This window comes from Aspergillus flavus, chromosome 7, assembly GCF_009017415.1.
Source record: "Aspergillus flavus chromosome 7, complete sequence".
NCBI lineage: Eukaryota > Fungi > Ascomycota > Eurotiomycetes > Eurotiales > Aspergillaceae > Aspergillus > Aspergillus flavus.
The window spans coordinates 890,092-908,419 of record NC_092404.1 but is presented as its reverse complement, the minus strand read 5'-3'; the positions used below and the strand labels follow the sequence as shown (position 1 = coordinate 908,419).

At 51.0% G+C, this 18,328-nt stretch overlaps 7 protein-coding genes across 7 annotated transcripts; 2 read left to right on the top strand and 5 right to left on the bottom strand.

The window, feature by feature from the left end:
• Window positions 1-128: 128 nt before the first annotated feature.
• Window positions 129-2,276, bottom strand: F9C07_5487 (putative RING finger protein; the record flags this gene model as incomplete). Its single annotated transcript, XM_041287424.1, has 1 exon — window positions 129-2,276. One exon carries the CDS (start codon window positions 2,274-2,276, stop codon window positions 129-131), a length of 2,148 nt encoding a protein of 715 aa, XP_041150075.1.
• A 587-nt stretch (window positions 2,277-2,863) lies between these two features.
• Window positions 2,864-6,190, bottom strand: F9C07_2280687 (putative peroxisomal multifunctional beta-oxidation protein AoFox2). Its single transcript, XM_041295154.2, has 5 exons — window positions 5,729-6,190; window positions 5,324-5,660; window positions 5,176-5,265; window positions 4,737-5,124; window positions 2,864-4,684 (listed from the first exon to the last, which is right to left on the bottom strand). Exons 1-5 carry the CDS (start codon window positions 5,882-5,884, stop codon window positions 2,953-2,955), a joined length of 2,703 nt encoding a protein of 900 aa, XP_041150074.1. The 5' UTR covers window positions 5,885-6,190; the 3' UTR covers window positions 2,864-2,952.
• A 719-nt stretch (window positions 6,191-6,909) lies between these two features.
• Window positions 6,910-8,193, top strand: F9C07_5484 (P-loop containing nucleoside triphosphate hydrolase protein; the record flags this gene model as incomplete). Its single annotated transcript, XM_041295139.1, has 5 exons — window positions 6,910-7,065; window positions 7,162-7,664; window positions 7,739-7,762; window positions 7,837-7,952; window positions 8,030-8,193. 5 exons carry the CDS (start codon window positions 6,910-6,912, stop codon window positions 8,191-8,193), a joined length of 963 nt encoding a protein of 320 aa, XP_041150073.1.
• Window positions 8,194-8,633: 440 nt separating this feature from the next.
• On the bottom strand, window positions 8,634-9,630 carry F9C07_5483 (uncharacterized protein; the record flags this gene model as incomplete). The annotated part of the gene is made up of 2 exons (XM_041295145.1): window positions 8,634-9,402; window positions 9,461-9,630. 2 exons carry the CDS (start codon window positions 9,628-9,630, stop codon window positions 8,634-8,636), a joined length of 939 nt encoding a protein of 312 aa, XP_041150072.1.
• A 520-nt stretch (window positions 9,631-10,150) lies between these two features.
• F9C07_1844641 (Cys/Met metabolism PLP-dependent enzyme-domain-containing protein) lies at window positions 10,151-11,998 on the bottom strand. Its single transcript, XM_041295134.2, has 3 exons — window positions 11,515-11,998; window positions 10,385-11,428; window positions 10,151-10,325 (listed from the first exon to the last, which is right to left on the bottom strand). The coding sequence occupies exons 1-3, from the start codon at window positions 11,728-11,730 to the stop codon at window positions 10,260-10,262; spliced, it is 1,326 nt and encodes a 441-aa protein (XP_041150071.1). The 5' UTR covers window positions 11,731-11,998; the 3' UTR covers window positions 10,151-10,259.
• F9C07_1844436 (fungal-specific transcription factor domain-containing protein) lies at window positions 11,993-16,420 on the bottom strand. Its single transcript, XM_071508441.1, has 9 exons — window positions 15,676-16,420; window positions 15,445-15,469; window positions 15,225-15,242; window positions 14,987-15,108; window positions 14,112-14,906; window positions 13,628-14,056; window positions 13,392-13,574; window positions 12,368-13,339; window positions 11,993-12,309 (listed from the first exon to the last, which is right to left on the bottom strand). The coding sequence occupies exons 1-9, from the start codon at window positions 15,804-15,806 to the stop codon at window positions 12,255-12,257; spliced, it is 2,730 nt and encodes a 909-aa protein (XP_071366922.1). The 5' UTR covers window positions 15,807-16,420; the 3' UTR covers window positions 11,993-12,254.
• Window positions 15,980-16,291, top strand: F9C07_2103398 (uncharacterized protein; the record flags this gene model as incomplete). Its single annotated transcript, XM_071508955.1, has 1 exon — window positions 15,980-16,291. One exon carries the CDS (start codon window positions 15,980-15,982, stop codon window positions 16,289-16,291), a length of 312 nt encoding a protein of 103 aa, XP_071366921.1.
• Window positions 16,421-18,328: the final 1,908 nt, after the last annotated feature.

The following is an 18,328-nucleotide window of genomic DNA, read 5'->3' as shown; positions in this document are numbered from 1 at the left end:
TATCTCGTCACATCATCAAATCCATGCAAAAGGTCTGTTGTGCCCTTGCCAAACGCCGATATTAAAACACGATCTAAGTAGAAACCAAAAAAAAAAAAAACCGAAATGTGGAAAGAGGAAAGAAATGCTCAAATCTCGTCAATAACAACCACCCGTTCTACCACCCAATCCACAAAGGCCTGTCCTTCCATCTTCCACCGACCCTCCCGCCACACTTCATCCAGCCAGTAGTTCAGGCCCTTCCCTTGACCCGACAATGATATATCGCCGGCTGACTTGTTCGGTCGTGAGAAGGACCTGTTGACCTGCAAAGACCGGACTCCGAGGCTTGCCATGCCTTGCCGCATGCGCCATTCGCGTTCGGCTTTCTCACCCGCTCGACGTGCGACAGCCTCTTCGTCTTCATCTTGATACAGTTCGCATTTGTTGCACTCGGTACAGTGAGCTCCCGGGTTGATGCGGAAATGTTCGCAGAAATGCTTGTAGCCCTCTGGTTCTTCGAATTCCTCGTCGTCTAGGTTTTCGTCGTCGTTCTCTGCTGCGTTTGCTGGGTTGATGTTTTCTTGTTGACGTTGTCTGGGGCGGAATCGTTGCGTGGCTTTGGATGGAGGGCTGAGGCCCTTGCGGCAGAGGTAACACATGGAGTATCCACAGACGCAGGTTAATTTGTTGCAGCCAGAAGATTTGACGAAGGATAGGCCGCAGCGGGGACAGGTGCGTTTCACTGCAGCTGTGCGGGCGGCCTCAACTGTAGCTCGTAGGTCGAGTAAGAGTGGCTCAAAGCAGACGTGTGGGTCACGCCATGGTTTTTGGCATGTTATGCAACTAACCCGTTGGCATAATGGGTTTGCGCAGGTGAACCTCTTCGGCCGCACCTTAAGACACAGGTTTAGGAACGAGTTGTGCAGGAAGTTCTGAACGGCGGATGGGTCTAGAATGTAGAGAATGATCACGGGAATGACGAGCAAGGGTATCATGTCTAGGAGCATGACGGTAAGTATAATTGTAGAGATGATCCCATCCCGACGAAAGCGCCAGGTGATCCCCTTCGCCGAGGGATGATAAACCGAGTCAACCTCCGCGTACGAGCAAAAGGGACAGCGAATGAGCTTCAGCTGCGACTTGAGAAGAGCCTCTGAGGCCAGCCGACCCTCAAACTTAACATAGGTCTCAGATCCGCCCTTGTCAAGGAGGATAGCTCGTTTAACAACCTCCGGATGCAAGCTCCCATTACAGCCATCACGGGCGAACGGGGTCAAACACTTCAGGGTCGACCGCTCCACGTCGACAGACTTCCCCCAGCCCTGACCAAACAGCGCTTCCTGGATCGTCCGCCGGATACAACCATAGCAGATGATATGCATGCTTTCCGAACAAGTCGAGATCTGCTCGAACGTCACATCAGATAAACAACACTCGCATTCGTAAAGCGCAGCAGCGGCCTTCGCCTCTTCCTCATTCAACTCCTCCGCCAACCTGCGATCCCGATCCTCACACTCCACTTTCTTCGCGCTCAGCAACGGCGCCAGCAAAGCATCATGCAACTCCCGATCCAACTCCACACACCCCGTCTCCTTCAACGTCGGAACCACCTCCCCATTCGCATGCCGCTGCCATACAACCAACGGACTCTCCTCCTTATCCTTCTTACTCTTAAAAGAAGGAAAAAGACTGTTAAACGTCGCCCGCCACGTCCTCTTCGAAAGATCCCTCAACGTCGGCCTCGCCCGCACATAACAAAAGTTCACTTCCGCCAGAACCGCATCAACCGTACTCTTGCTCAATCCGCTGAATTCCTTTAATAGCACCGTCCTCACAGCAAGCTTGTATTCAGTCGTCCGAAACCGTTCATTCCGCGGAATCACCAGGCTCCCAGTTACCGGCGCCGCCTCGGCGTCATCCCCGGGGACATTCCACCGGCCGGCCACCCATTCCTTTTTATGACGCAAGAGCTGCTCAACGCAGACATGCAGCCGGCTCTGCCCGTCAAACCGTACGAGTAGTTCCCGGAAGACTTCGATCTTCACGTCTGGGAAGATCCGAGCGAGGATTTCTAGGGCGTTGTTTAGTTCTTCTTGTTCGCGGTTTTGGTCTGCGATTGTAGGAGCAGATGGGGGGATTAGGAGCGAGCGCGAGGTGATTCCGAAGGGGTTGTTGCGGAGGGCTTCGCTGATGGTGGTGGATTGGTTGCTGTCGTTGGGGCGGAGGGGAGGGGCGGTTGATGTTGACGTTGTTGGGGATTTGGAGAAGCTTGGGACAGGTAGCGAGAGGACCATCGTTGCGTCGATGGGGGAGTCTGCTACATGGTCGGGCCTGAGGCGGAAAGAAGTTAAAGTAAGGGGGTCTCCTGGGGAGCGTGGATGTGCGCTAGAAATTGAGAGTTGATTGACTGCCTAGAGATAAGTGGAGTTGGAGTCATGGAGAGGAGAGGTTGAATGAAGTCGGTGGACATCAGTCAATGGTATTGTGTTACGTTACATGACCGTACGGCGGGCCAATGTCAGTGGGATCTAGACCTCTTATCCGTCACTGCTGAACACTTTAGTCGAATTACTATTAATAAATTATATCGCAGATCGACGAAGTATATCAAAAGTCAAAGAGAGCGGCATAAGAAGTCAACCGATTCTGCGAAAGTCCTCGTCAGTTCAAGGCCTCTCTGTAAATTAAGCAAAGTGACATTTGAAAACAGTACCGAGCTTCCATCTTAGCCTTAAACAGATCTGTCTAATGGCTAAAACCCTACTATAATAAGCTTCTACAACACCCGGGCATGTATAAACAGGTTGACCACTCCGTCAGTCAGATACACCGAGCTGGAAAAGTAAACATATTTAAGTTCAATTTACAGGAGATTGTTAAGTTGGAAAGAAACAGAAATCGTTATATCTATGTACACAATTTAATCCCATAAATTCGCCATCACGCAAAAGTTCTCGTTTCAATTATAATTTACAGTTTAGCCTTGGCTCCCTCCAACAGCTCAACACCAGCGCCGCTGATGGCGGGCTTGCCAGTCTCCACAACAGTGGTCTGGAACAGGACGGTGTTGCCCTCCTTCCACATCTCGGTCCTCAGAGTCTGACCGGGCAGGACAACACCGGCGAAGCGAACCTTGATGTTCTTATAGGCACCGAACTTGCTGTACACGTGCTTGCCGGAGACACCCAGAGAGCACAGACCGTGCAGGATAGGAGTCTTGAAGCCACCGACCTTGCTGAACTCAGGGTCAATGTGAAGAGGGTTGCGGTCACCGTTGAGACGGTAGAGGGCAGCCTGGTCCTCGGAGGTCTTCTCCTCGACAACAGCATCTGGCTTGCGCTGAGGAGCCTTGTAGGCCGCGGTGGCTCCCTTGGGGCGGGCAGCGGTGGGCTTGGGGGATCCGCCGAAGCCGCCACTGCCACGGATGAAAACGGTGGACTCGTTATAGAAGAGGTCCTCTCCAGTCTTAGCGTCCTTGGTGGTGAAACCGGCGACCACGAGAGCAGCGGCGCCCTTGTCGACAACATCAATGAGCTTGGGGAAGGTCAGGGTCTTGGCCTCGGTGGGGATGGGGAATTTGCGGATCTCCATGTACTGTTCACCGTGCAGCAGCATCATGGGGGAGAAGTTCTTCACAATGTCGTCCATGTTGTAAGGCACGGTGGTGTTGAACCAAGGGACCACACCGAAGGTGGGAAGAGCCTGGAAGTGCTCATTGTTCTCGTATACGAAAGGCAGGTCAGTGCGCTTGGCACCCAAGCTGAGGTTGTAGAGAATGACATCCCGGTCGGCGTAGTCAAAGGCAGTTCCGTCGGTGGTCGCCTGCTTGGCCTTCTCGATGTTGGCCAAGATGTCGTTGCCACCCTCGGCGGCATCACTGCGGTTGCCCATGTTGGCCATGACCTTCTCAGAACCGGCCTGGCTATCCTCGGGGTGGTCCGCACGGCCGTCGTCGAAGTTGGTGATCTTCTTCCAGTTCTTCACAACCTCCTCAGGGGTCAACTTGACGTCCACGGGGAAGCCGTGGCCGCCCGAACGCTGCCAGCGAGTGCTAGTGAACCAACCGCTGCCACACTCGTACAGACCCTTGGTGCCGGTTCCGGGGACAATGTCCGAGGAAAGAAGAACGACGAGAGGAGCAACATAGTCGGGCTTGAAGGCCTGGACCATCTCCTCAGGCATGATAGTACGGGTCATGTTAGTACCGGCGTTGGGAGCGATGGTGTTGACCTTGATGTTGTACTTGGCGCCCTCAATAGCGAGGGTACGAGAGAAACCGAGGATACCAAGCTTCGCCGCGGCGTAGTTGGCCTGGCCGAAGTTACCGTAGATACCGCTGGTGCTAGCGGTGTTGACGATACGACCATATTTCTGCTTGAGCATGTAAGGCCAGGCAGCCTTGGTAACCTTGTAGGTACCACGGAGGTGGACATTGAGAACGGGGTTCCACAGGTCGTCGTTCATGTTGGTGAAGGCCTTGTCACGCAGGATACCGGCGTTGTTAACCAGGATATCGATACGTCCGAAAGCGTCAATGGCAGTCTTGACAACGGCGTCGCCATCTTCGCAGGAAGCCTTGTTACCGACGGCCTGACCACCCAGCTTCTTAATTTCCTGCACAACAGGCTCCGGGTCGACCAGATCGTTCACCACCACAGAGGCGCCATACTTGGCGAAAAGCAAACAGTACGCGCGTCCGAGACTATAAGAGCGTTAGAAACAGTCACCTTCAAGCCGTATTCTGAAACACATACCCGTTACCACCACCAGTGACAAGAGCAACCTTGCCCTTGAAGTCAGGCTCTTGGCCTGACGGGGCGCTGGGGGTCTTCAAGCCCTGCTCCAAGAGGGTCATGAAGTCAGCAGGACCAGTCGGGTACTCGGGCTGAGAGAAGTCGTTGACATCATTCCACTTCCTAGCGATAGCACCAGGGGTCAAGGAGTCGTCGGTCTTGAGCAGAGCACCCTTGGCACGCTCCCAGCGCAACTTAGCAGCATGGCCACCGCCGACTTCGTAGATTCCACCAGTCTCGGTTGTGTTGGAGGGGTGCACCAAAACGGCCACCAAGGGGACAACCCATTCGGGCTTAAGGATGTCCAGAACATCCTGAGGCATAATGGTGGCAGTCATGCGGCTAGCAGCTGTTCCAGGTTAGCATTCGTCATAATAAACCATTGATATTCTTTACATACCGATAGGGGCAATAACGTTGGCAATGATGTTGTACTTGGCACCCTCCTTAGCGAGGGTCTCGGTGAAACCGACCTGACCGAGCTTGGCCGCTGATTGTCCTGTCAGCTTGATGATCTTTTTAAAGAGTCTCTGTTCATAGATACTCACCAGAGTAGTTGGCTTGGCCAAAGTTACCGAACAGACCCGCAGCCGAGGCAGTGTTGATGACACGGCCGTACTTCTGTTTCCGGAAATGAGGCCATGCGGCTCTTGCGCACTTGTATGCACCATAGGTGTGAACTTTGGTAATAAGGTCCCAGTCCTGGTCCTTCATGTTCTTAAAGCTGACATCCCGGAGAATACCGGCGTTGTTAATGAGGATATCGATGCGGCCAAAGTTCTTGATGGCGGTATCAATAATAGCTTCACCGTTCTCAACGCTGTCGTAGTTGGCGACTGCCTTGCCTCCGGCAGCACGGATCTCCTCGACGACCACATCGGCAGCCTATGGTAGAAATCCCATGTTAGTAATTGTATTTGAGAACTTGCATGTGACCATAGTTCGGTTCGTACCTTTGATGACTTGCCCTCACCGGAGTGGGAACCACCCAAGTCGTTCACGACGACGTTTGCGCCCCTCGAGGCAAAGAAGGTAGCATAGGCCTTACCGAGACCACCGCCAGCTCCCGTCACAACGACGGTTTGGTTGTCGAAGCGCAGCTCAGACATCTTGAAACGGGTATAATTAGAACTAAAAGGAAAGAAAAAAAAGCAAACACAGAGAATGTAATTGACGTGGTGCCTCCGCACAGGATGTTTCAATAGTTTTGAGGAGGGGGAGAGAGGAGGGGAGGAGAGGAGGATAGACAGAGTATTCAAAGTTCAACGATGATTGAAAGAGGTCAGTAGTTAGTTTAAGTATGAGGGGAAAGTCTGGGGGAGAGCAGAGTTGAAGAAGCCTCTGGATCTGGGGGAATAAGTGGACGGTCGCGGTGCTCGGCAAGGACACTATGGGTTTGGAACCTCGGCATCTTTCTGGTTGCTTTGAAGCTCGGAGGTTTCCACACAACCAAGCGGATCTAGGCAGATGATCCCTCCTTCACATGCCGATATATCTTTCCTGGATGGGGACCCCCGTCTTTTTGTCGACTGACTGCGTGTTTATTATGCATATATTGTATGTTGTCATAAAGAGATCTCCAATCAATAGATGCATTGCTTCACTGCCGTGCACCATCTGTCAAGCTCTACAGCATGGAAAACTTCCCTTGTCTGGCTGCCGACGCTAAAACTATGCATTGGCATTATTATGTAATCCACATGACCGTCACATTTAATGCACAGACTAACCCCAATCAGGCAACACATTACCCTGCTGACTCAGACATGTGATTCGACGTCATCATCACGTGTCTGTCATTAGATCGACGGTCAAATGTTCAGTAATCGGAAAGGCAAGAGATTTAAATACGACCCTCAGTCCCCTTCAGTTATGATCAAAATTACCTGTCGCTGGTAAAAAGACCACAGACAATAGCCAGACCCATGCTTGATCCATCAGGCACAACATTTGCCCTTCACCGCCCGGACATTCGAATCTCCAGAATCTCCGCTTCGGCACACCTCCGACATGCCCTTTCTTTAGTGTAGTTCCCCATATAAAACACAACCCTCAACCACCGTAGTCATAGCAAAAGAGAGACCAAAAAAAAAAAAAAGAAACAACCCAGTAAATACTCAAATAAACCCCCAAAATGCCCGAAATAATCGACGACAAATCCCAACACTGCATCCCATTCCTCCTGGAGCGCTTAAAAGCCCACCAAGAGCGATTCGGCAACGACCCGGCCAGAACCCCACCATTCTTTCTGGGGTTGAACGGCGTCCAGGGAGCCGGAAAGACGGTGCTGGTATGAAATTGCCCGCGAGAAATATAGTCCCATTCTGGCTGTTAAACTACGTCTAAATGGATATGTCTGACGGGTTATCTTACAAAACATAAAAAGGTGTCCACTCTACAATCGACTCTGCGTTCCCCGCCATACTCCCTCCCCGTTATCACTCTGTCGCTCGACGATCTATACCTCACCCACGAGGAACAGGTCAATCTCGCCAAGTCGCACCCGGCAAATCCACTACTGCAGCATCGCGGACAACCGGGGACCCATGATCTGCCATTAGCCAAGGAGGTCTTTGAATCTCTCCGCGCGGGCCGAGCCACGGCTATTCCGCAGTATGATAAATCGGCGTATGCGGGGCAAGGGGATCGCGTACCCGAGTCGCAATGGGAGATTGTTAACGGTGAGGGGCAGGAGAAGATAAAGGTCGTTATCTTCGAGGGCTGGTGTGTTGGTTTCCGCGCTTTGGATGATCAGCTCCTGCGCGAGAAGTGGGATGCTGCTGTTTTGCGGAAAGAGAAGGGCGACTATGATGGACGGCTGGGATATGTGCCGTTTGAGGCCGCCAAGGCTGTTAATGATGCGCTGAAGGACTATGATCTGATCACGGAGTGAGTTTGGGTCCCTGCCTTGTTGGGTGCGACTGAAGTGGGAGGTATAAGGGCTAACGAGTAATCCACTACAGTCAGCTGGATGCTTTGATCCATATGTAAGCTTTTTCCCAGTTTGCTGGTCTTACCGTTTGTTTCAGCATCCATGTATGGGTTCTAATGTGAGCTGCAGTGATGCCCAAGACCTACACTTCGTCTATGACTGGCGACAGGAACAAGAACGGACGCTTCTCGCTGCCAAAGGAACTGGCATGACTCCGGAACAAGTTACTCACTTTGTCAATGGCTGTACGCTACCCCGTTACTCTTTTTCTCTTCTATGCGCAGGACGATGTATAAAAAGAACGGTATGCTAACTAAAACAGACTACCCCTCATATGAACTCTTCACCGAGGGCCTCCGAGCAGGTACCTTCAAACCTGTTCCACATACAACAACCGCATCTAGACCTTCTACGGGCTGGGAGGACAGACAGCTTCATTTGATCGTCGACAGAAACCGAAAAGTCCAAGAAGTCCGCCAAATATAGCTGGGACTTCTCGAGCTCAAGTCGCGTATAATGGTTTGTCAATATCCATCAATTTCAAACGATTTATCAAACCTAATCCACAGGGGATACCATCACTCCAAGAGTCGCTATTCAAAAGATACTTGCAATACCAATTCAGTCCAATATATTAACCAAATATATCCTACCGTCTGTCTGTGCAGATTCCCAACCACATATACAATGAATATCGATAGACATGACCAGAAACTAGATCAACCAACTGACTAGCCACAACGAGCAATATTAGATGTCATCACACGTAGATCTAAATCTATACCAACGCCAATTGGAGAACCAAACGCCGATGCAACCTGAATGACAGTTGAGTGGAGAGTGGATAACAAAGGGATTAAGAAGGGCGATAAAGAGATAAACGCGCAAATAAAAAAAAGGCAGAGAAGAGGCAGCAGGGAGAGCGATCACTTCTCCGTCCGTTCTAGGTACTCCATCATAGCAGATCTTAGCCGCACATTAGCCACACCTCCTACACCGTATGCGGGCACGATCTTCCCCATCCGAGCAAAACAGCTGGGGACATAATCGCGACGAATACGCGATACCCGCTCGCGCCATCCCAGCCCTCCCGGCGGTTGCCGGTTATACAGATCCAGACCCAGCAAGTGCATCGGTGTGCTGGCGAATTGCATGAGGGCCGGACAGGAGAATTGAGCTATCGCTGCCTTCATCCCGGGTGTGGATGCAATATAATCAGGGATTGACGGCGCTATTAACGTGGGGACGTTGAAGGAAGCGAAGATGGTAATGCTATCACGGAGACAGAAGAGGGCATATGAGACCTTGGGGACTGTGGCTGCGCCGGATGGGTGACAGGAGGCCGGGGGAGACGTGCGCGCAGGTGTCGATGAGGAAGATGGTGTAGGCTTGGACTGTGCGCCAAATATCCGCGCGAACCTGGCATCCTTGTATACGCAGATTCCCATATTCACCGTTGTCGTGGCGAGGAACTTGGCCGTGCCGGCAAATACGGAGGAAAACGGTTGATTGCGCATAGTCGACGAGATTGTGTCAATCGCATTGGCGGTTAAATATGTCGATGTATAGAGTGTATATATAAGGAGAAACGGTGTACTGAGGAAGAAGCCCGCTGGATGACGAATCATGGACCCGAAACATGATGTGATCGTCTGTCGAATGGGAATGCCTTTAGACGCTTTCTCGATGATCGCGCTATCAAGCGGTTAATGTCAGACTTTGCAGCAAAGGGCCGGCGAGATTGCACACTTACCGATCGATAACAGTAATGACGGGGCATGTCAAAGCTCCTGCTGTGGCAGCGCTGGCGATATCTACACCCAGTCGCGAACCTAATCGGCGGGTATTCCAGGTAGATGTTGGCCGCTCATTGACAGCCTGCATGGAGAGAGCTCCATCGGGAGAGATCGCATTTCCCGGCATAATCTTCAATGATGCAGAGCGAGAGGAGACTCGAAAAATATCAAAGATGAGTCAACGATAAAACCTCAACGAAGGAATGCGACGCCGATAAGAGGCGTCATGCAAACACCAGCAGGGCAACTGTCGCGTAAGGAAAGGAAAGGTCAAAAGAAGAAATCAGGGTAACCAAATTAGAAAGACATGCTGCCGAAGCAGAAACTAATGGAGATCACATCTCAATTTCCGAACGTAGGGGGAAAAGCAATAAGCTGACTCGCTGACTCTCATCGCGGACGAGAATGGACCGGCCGATAAAGGCCTACCGGCGACTCGGAAACGCTCCGGTGCCGGCCGAGCGATCCCCCGGCAAATGTTCCCCAGGACTCGGATATACGTTTTATAGCTGCCACGCGATTTTTCTGACCAAAACATTTTACCGCAGTATTATTGCCATGGAAACTAAGTTCGGGAAATCACATAGATACCGATTCTTTTATAAAGCATCTTTATGGACTTTGTACAAGAAAAAATATAAAATAATAGCAGAGGCTCCGAACGCCGCATCAATGTATCACCCGAGACATGCCCACGCACTTATTTTTCCGCCATGATAACCCAAAAAACACGCAGGTACATTATGTATACGTAAATCAGTTGGTGGTCGTGTTCGCTTGGAAATCATCCAAGCTTAGGTTGACGGCACCAGCTTGTACCAGCTAAAGAAAAAGATTAGACCAAAAAGTCACCAACCGGGAATCTAGAGGGACAAACTTACCGCCCTTGTCAGATCGTCAATCAGATCATCTGCATCCTCAATGCCAACGCACAGGCGGATCAAATCTTCCGGCATGGCGCGCTCCTGGCGCGTCTTCGCATCGATACTAGCATGGCTCATCCGGCAAGGCATGCTGATCAAGCTGTTCACGCAGCCGAAGCTAACGCTGATAGCCCATAGCTTGGCACTCTCAACAATACGCTCACTCACACCGACGTCGCCCGTCTCGAATGACAGTACAGCTCCAGCTCCACGGGCCATCGAGTGGTGGAGGTCATATTGAGGGTGCGACCGCAGCCCAGGGTACCGGACCTTAAACCCGTGGGACTCAAGGAATTCTGCAATACGCTGTGCGTTCGCTTGTTGCTGATCCATCCGTACCTTGAGGGTCTTCACTCCACGCATCAACAGCCAAGAATCGAACGGAGACAATCCACAGCCAGAGGCGTTGATTGGGAAGTACAATCGCTCGCCGAGAGCCAGGTCGTTGACAGCGATCACACCAGCCATGAGATCGTGGTGACCGGACAAGTACTTCGTTCCACTCTCATAGACAATGTCTGCTCCCAGTTCGAGAGGATTAAGCAACATCGGAGACATCATGGTGTTATCAACAGCCACAAGACAGGTAGAATTCACTTCATGTGCGGCGGTAGCGATCTGGGGGATGTCGACGATCTTAATGAGGGGGTTGGTAGGGGTTTCGAGCAGGACCATGGCTGTCTTCTCGTTCAGCACTTCCCGCACCTTCTCGGGCTGGGTGGTGTCAACATGATGGACGATGATACCACCATTGGTTGACAGGTATTTAAGCAGACGGTGTGTTCCGCCGTAGAGGTCATCGCCGGTCACGACTTCATCACCAGGACGAAGCAACCGAGTGATGACATCCAATGCAGCCATGCCGGAGGAAACAACCAGTGCACGCTGAGCGGACATGACCTTGGCTAGGTGGCGTTCAAGGTGCGTTCTAGTCGGATTGCCGGAGCGAGTATAATCATACTCTCCGCCTCCACCACCGGATGTCTGTTTAAAAGTGGCACTCTGCAGCAATGTTTGTTAGCACTATTGATCCATCCATGGCTTTTTTTTCAATAGCAAGGTATCTTTCAAGGCCGCGAGGACGGTACCTGGTAGATAGGAACGCTGCTAGCGTTGTACTGGTCGCCGCTGTCGGTATAGACGAGTTCTGTGGCAATTGCATAGCGCCTTCCGGTATGAGGACTAGAAGGAGCAGGTGAGGGAGGAAGATTGTGACCCTCGAGATCTACGCTCGGAAACGCCTTTTTTGCTGGATTGGTTGATGATGAAGCCGCGGGCGCGGCACCGGATCCTGAAGCCGACATCGCTGCGGGGATGAGCGGAGAGAGGGGGCAAGGACGGAGAGAAAGTTAGAGCACTGAGGAAGGGAGCGAAACTAATACCCCCAAGATAATAAGGTATAGAGAGAGGAAAGAAATCACGGAAAGATTGGCAAATCAATGGAAGGGTGAAAGGGAGAAGAAGAGAGATAATATTTATTGTTCCCCGGAAGAGTCATTCGAGAAGCGCCCCGTCCTTCATTCTATCTTACCCGACATGGTAAGGATGGCCTCCCCACCACTGCTCGTTCATTGGCTGGTCCACGTAAGTGTCGATTTCGTCATTCGCCGCCTGAGGCAGAAACGGAGACTAATTTCTTTTATATATCCTTTGCTTTATACTTCTAGGTATGTACAGGAGCTCACCCCGAGCTCATCCAAATCCCCTTCACATGCAACTATTCAGAGTAAAAAAAAGATAAACCAAATGCAGTAGCCACTTGAACGCAGAAAAGAGATATTATACACTTGTCATGATGAAGGGTCGTCATCGCATATACATTCCATATTCATGCTGAAGTTGACAGGTCGCCAAAGCTACCATTGATGCCAAAGAATTGGAACCTAGAAAACAGAGAATCATCAGTAAAAAGAGAATCCAGCTAGATACCACTTAACATACCAGTCTTCCACGTTCAAAGTCGTCGGTGCGGTTGGCCCACTTCGGGAGCTATTACTCCAGGTGTCATCCTGGCTAGCAGCCTCCACCCCGGTATGCAGGGCTGCCTCTAAACCTGCCATGGGCCAAGGCTGCTGATTCTCCATTCCGAACACCTGTGGTGGCTGCTGACCTTGCATGCCCAATCCCGGGGGGATGTTCGAAATCATCTCCGGGCTTCCCTGTGTTCCGGGAAGACCTCGGGAGGACATCTGATGCGGCATCATATGTCGCTGGTCCATGCCTTGTGTCTGTAACTGAGAGGACATCTGTAATTGTGGATCGACGGCAGTCTGCTGCGGGGAAGTCAGCTCAGGGAAGATGGCAGTGCCATCAGGGAACAACTGGTCGGGCTGGAAGTTCTCCCACAGCGAAGGCGAAAGGTTGGGTGAAGTACGCGTGACAAGGAAGAGGTCGGGTGGCGTTGCAGGAAGGGAAAATTGAGCATTAAATGGAGTTGTCGGCCGCGTATTGCCTCGAGAGTTGCCTGCTGGAGGACCGGTAGGAGAGCCTTGAGGAACGTTCAATCCAGGTTGTCCCATTTCCCTTGAGGGAGTCACTGCAGGCGTCTGAGGCCGCGAGCGTTCATAGGAGACTGGTGGTGTGGGACCCCCATTTGGCAAACCAAGATCCATATCGTCGAACTTCCGCTTTGGCGGATCCGGTTTTCTTGGGGGCTGATGTTGCGCCGTGTCGTGCCTTATCCTTTGGTGCCTTTTCCCTGCAGCTTTCTGGAGACGCTCCTCCAGAACTTTGTTCCCCAGAATGGATTCGAACAGAGTACGGACCATCTTGGCCACAAGCCAGACTTTGGAGACATCTTTCAGAGCTTGCATACATATATTGATTCTCTCCTGGCAGGTTGCCACAACTGTTGGCACAGACGATCGCATTTGGTAAACGTGCATGATCAGAGCCGAGAACAAGCTGTAGACACTGCGACACTGTGAGTACTTCGTGCTTGAGGAGGGCACACTACCGAACTTACATGAACGCTGGTGTATATCGAATCTCCTGATGCGTTTGCAAGTTTTCCACGATGGAAGTGATCATTCCAGCGGCTTGGAACGCGATCGTGCGTGAGGGGTAAGCCATCTCTTCTACACGGTAACTATTTGGGGCAGATGAAGCTGGTGGCATGTGCGCCCTATGCAAAAGACAAAGTGTCGTGCTTTTATCCACGTTAGCCCGGTGTATAGGGTACCGAGGAGCTGTAAGACTTACTAATAGTTCGCATGAAGGAGGGCGGCCCAGAAATGATGATTCTGTCGTTGCCAACACACCTCTTTGGGGCAATTTTGGAGCCAATCTGCTAGGGCCATATCCGAGTGTGTCAGGTCCATAGCATTCATGCGTCTCGACTTCGAAGCCACAGAGTACTGCTGCGCAAGTACCAATCCCATGATCTCACAAAGCTTCACATATTGCAGGAAGAACTGTACATGCACGGGGTCCGGCGGGTACTCGGCTGCTATATCAATCTCGTCTTCGATGAAATCGTCCTCGGTTAACATTCCAACGTCCGAGTCGTCTGTATTGATACCGATTGGGCGCCCCAGGGCCACTGCTACGGATCGGTCTCTTGTAAAGAGGGTCCACCAGATTCGCTTCCAAAGTCTTTTATCCGGCTTGCTCAGTTGAGACGATTCCACGCTACGAAGGTTAGACGATTGTCTATGATATTAAAGGTCTAGGGACAATAACATACCTTCGGTGCATACCTGACCCCTGTGCTACAACCATGGCCACTCTCGTCCAGTAGAAGACGTTTTTGGTAACGTCCTCCGGGCCCTCCCAGTACCAGCCCAGGAGTACCAACGCCTGAACAATTGTGACACGGTCATCTTCATAATTAGCGTCGTAGAGTGCTTTTGCCCGCTTGTAAAATGTCATCGCTGCCGGGGTTGTCGAACCATTGGCATCCATCAACTGGGGGTTTGTACAGACTCTGGACCCAGCGAGAAGTATAGCCTGAAGGAGCAGTAGGGACGGTGGGTTCTTTGGGTCGCGGTAGTGCCGCATGAACCGGCTGCGATTAACGATGGGTACAACGGGGGCAACCCATTTGAAGTAGGCATCGACGAGTTCGTCACAAAGGGGCTTTGGCGGCAGAAGGAAGGCACCACGCTGATGAAGTATATCCAATTCCAAATTATCCAGATCCGCCAATCTAGCACGAGATCCTCGAATATTGGGCGGGAGGGGATAGTGTACGACGTCCGTCGTTCCATGGCGGTCCTGCACCAGGAGCGAAAGATTCGAGGACTCGCCGAGGTAAGCGACGCGGCCAGCTTCTTTGATCGGGGCACGCGCAAACTTTGGTTTCATAAACTGGGCATATGCTCCATTTTGGGTGGCTTGCTGAGCGGCCTGCGACTCTGTGAGTGATGTAACAGGCATACCGTCGACGGCCATTCGATTACTTGAATAACCGAAGGCATCCTTGCCGTCCGTCGTCGACTGGTCGTCTTTGGGTGTTTCTTTCTGGGGGTTCTCTTCGCTACTATTCATTTCGATGGTGAGTCAGTAGATGTCGGGGTAACGTCGGTAGCGAATCGATATACGAGGTATTTGAAAACATACCCAGAGCTCTCCTTAGCTTTCGTTTGGTTCTTTTTGCGTTTCGGTGTGGGGATCTTGCACTCGATCGAAAAGGCCACACAGTTGGTGCATGGCACACCTAGACTGGCAGCATCGCAGCGTACCTGTGGGTAAATGACGCGATTAGCGATCTCCTTTGCTGCAGAGACCTAGCAGGGCGGGCGGGTGACACCGGAAGGATTGGGCAGAAGAAAATGAGTCTTGACCAGGGGGGACTTACTTTTCGAGCATGGCATGTCTTCACAAGATAAGAAGTAAAATATGTTAGCCAACAATATGTTCACATAGAACCATGATCGTGGTTGCGTTATACTACCATCACCACCAGGATTGCCTGATGGATAGATAGTATGATAGGGGCCATCCAGCAAAGCTGCGATGTGCCGAGGTGCCGAGGCTTTCACAGGTCGCGTCGACCTCATAAGAACAAAGAGACATACCTCACAAGCACGCGACGCACGTTGTCTATGGAAACAGCGATTAGATAAATCTGATTAGCATCCATCTGTACTCCTTTTAAATCCCGACCGTTCCCATCCACCCAGGGACCTTCCCAACTCTGATTTTGGTGGTCTGCGACCATCCCTCGTGCGCTGCAGCCCCGCGACCAGCGCAGAAACCCACACTTTGGTCAAACCACCCCAGGGCAAAGGAAATATCATCACACACACCTTCTGAAACTCATCTGACCGTTTGAGCCCGCTCGCACTGTAATACCTGAAGTTCCCGTTGAGCCCGTGGCACTCGGGGCCGGGCTTGGTCTGGAAGTAGAATCTGTGTGGTTTTCTCCTGTTGTGCTCATGGCCAAAAAGTATCCATGCAGAGAAAACGCGACCGAAAGAACGTTCGGAGCGACGAGGGCGATAATATAGGGATTGGGGATATAGCCAAGGTTATAGAAAATAAAAAAATAATGTAATAAATCCAGAAATGGAAAAGTGAGAAGGAAAGAAGAAAATTACAAGGAACCGAAAGATGGGCCTTGACCACTCTTGTTGTCCCCTTCTCAGCGCTTTTTTCCTTCTTGCTCAGTTGTTACTGGGGGTAGGTGAAAGTACCAGGGAAAATCACGGGTCGAAGGTCGCCGCCACCAGAAGAATGGATGCGATGCGATCGAGCGAAAAAGGTAAGGGAGGGAGAATGGAGGATCCGGAGACCGAGAAGCAGTTAAGGAGGGTGGGAACAGTGTGGACAGAGAATTTCCCGGAAGGTAAAAGGGTTGGCAGGAACCTGAAATTCTATAGACCGGATTGCGATGATGATGAATTGGACTGGCAAATTGATTGATTCGGCAGGGTAGCGAGAAGAGCAAACAGCCAAAACGAGCAAGGTAAAAAGGTTCCAAAAATGAAGGATGGAGAACAAAGGGCGCGCGCGAGAGAGAGTATACTCCGTTCTGGACGGTGGCAGAAGGACACGAGCGGGGAGTGGCAATAATACCAGCAACAATCAGAACAGTGGACTTGGAGGCGGATCATCCATCCCGGAAATAGATGATGTGGAGAAGGGTGATTAGTATTGCTTCGTTTCCAGTTGCTAGACGGGTGAGCTACTGCTGCACTAAAGTCTTGCTGGTTGGCAAATCTCTTCGGTAGCGCCGGAGAACTAACCTAAGGATCCAGAAAGTGACCAGGGTCCATATCTAGAATTCTGGATACGTAGTAGAAAATACTACCACGGTGGAGTGACACCCGGTTTTTCTTAACTGTCTTTTGTGGTTCCTCAAAAACCTTACTCTATGAAGCAGGTACATAAGGACACCTACCAGAGTAAAGGGTATGACACTGAAGAGCTAAGGCATGTAATGTAAGCTACGGAGTAAGGTTGTCAGTACCCAAAACAAACGATGCCCCCAAGCTCGGTATTGTAAGTAATACAGCGCCCTCGATGTAACCCAACCCTAACAAGATCCTAGTCCATAGGGTACTCTACTCATTGAACGTCAGACCAGTGAATGAATCTCTACTGCACGTGCCTCTCTTTCTTCTACTGCGGTATGTTAAAGTTCTTTCTCTGTGCCTCCCAGTGAAGGAACCAACTTTAAAAGCCATATGGACAGGTGTGACCAAATGCAAGGGGAAAAGCTGACCGGAGCGTTTAAGCTTCTTTGATGTATTTTCAACTCCACCCCGGTTTATGTTTTAGGTAATATGAATCCACATGGACTCCTGCACTACTTATCATCAGTTTATGCACAGGACTAAGTCAATGACTAAGGCATCAGATCTTGCACTTTGTCACATAAATTACATCAAAAAACAGGAACCGACAACAATGAACAATCCCCTGGAACTACAATTCAATATACTCCGCACGGTAGGCAACTTGGAAGATTAATAATTAGGCATCATAAACAGGAGGATCACACTAATATTTAGGCAACGACTCCACGAAAAGCCTCCAGGTAAAACAGCGGACTTAAGATCCGCACGACATCCAGATCAGGTGGACTCTAAAACGGCAATTGGAATTGGTCTAGTTTTTGGGGCACATGGAGACCCAAAGGTTCAGTCCAATCCCAAGCGCACGGTAAGTTCGGCGGTCTGTCTACTAAAGGTCCATCACTGCTCTCACCACTTACCCCTGATGGTTTAGTCTCAGAAATCAACAATGGGAAGGTCCGTTAAAACGCTTGACTCGTGCTAATCTAACGGGTTGCCCGTGATCGGGATTCTCTGATCCCCGCTGTCCGAATACTCATGTCTAAATATATAGAGTAATGCTTCGAGAGATAATATATATTTTTGTTCACTGGAGTCCCGAAGCTCCCCACATTCCCGTATATCTAGTTATGTATATGCACTTGCGTACATATGTACACCGTACAAATATCTAGATTGAGAGAGATATATATACCGATACGAGATACATGACCAGAATATCCCCTGCACGGATACGAAGGCACTCTGTTCCTGCGTCCCCCCCCCCCCCGGACCGGGGATCAAGGTATGAACTGCAAGGATGGACAGGATGTGTAACTAGGGCTATGGGCCGGGGCCGGCTCCTACGATTAACGATACGAAATACGCAATTCAATCTAAGCACGAACGTCTGATCATGCGATATACTCTGTCAGTATTCCATCCGCATATCGAATCAGATAATCTTAGACAAGATCCTTTTCCCCAGAACGCGCACCTCACATCCCCCGAGATCCAACCTGTTATTGCCACCCACCTATCACCAGACCCCGTTTCCCACACCCTCGCAGTCCTTTCCCGGACGGGGTAGGATCCTCGCCCCTCCGCACAGACGTTGACCGCACTCCATACCGAAATTCCTCAAACGGCGTTATTAGAACCCGAGCAAAGCCTCATTCGCCGT

Bases quoted from the DNA above. Each gene is read 5' to 3' on its own strand.
- F9C07_1844436 (XM_071508441.1), bottom strand. From the start codon at position 15,806: ATGAGCACAACAGGAGAAAACCACACAGATTCTACTTCCAGACCAAGC. The intron at 13,575-13,627 runs GTAAGTCTTACA...CGTGGATAAAAG, and splicing joins CTCCTTCATGCGAACTATTA to CACGACACTTTGTCTTTTGC. The intron at 13,340-13,391 runs GTAAGTTCGGTA...ACAGTGTCGCAG, and splicing joins CGATATACACCAGCGTTCAT to TGTCTACAGCTTGTTCTCGG.
- F9C07_1844641 (XM_041295134.2), bottom strand. From the start codon at position 11,730: ATGTCGGCTTCAGGATCCGGTGCCGCGCCCGCGGCTTCATCATCAACC. The intron at 11,429-11,514 runs GTACCGTCCTCG...ACATTGCTGCAG, and splicing joins GCAGCGTTCCTATCTACCAG to AGTGCCACTTTTAAACAGAC. The intron at 10,326-10,384 runs GTAAGTTTGTCC...CTTTTTCTTTAG, and splicing joins TTGACGATCTGACAAGGGCG to CTGGTACAAGCTGGTGCCGT.
- F9C07_2280687 (XM_041295154.2), bottom strand. From the start codon at position 5,884: ATGTCTGAGCTGCGCTTCGACAACCAAACCGTCGTTGTGACGGGAGCT. The intron at 5,266-5,323 runs GTGAGTATCTAT...CAGGACAATCAG, and splicing joins TGGCCAAGCCAACTACTCTG to CGGCCAAGCTCGGTCAGGTC. The intron at 4,685-4,736 runs GTATGTGTTTCA...ACGCTCTTATAG, and splicing joins GTCACTGGTGGTGGTAACGG to TCTCGGACGCGCGTACTGTT.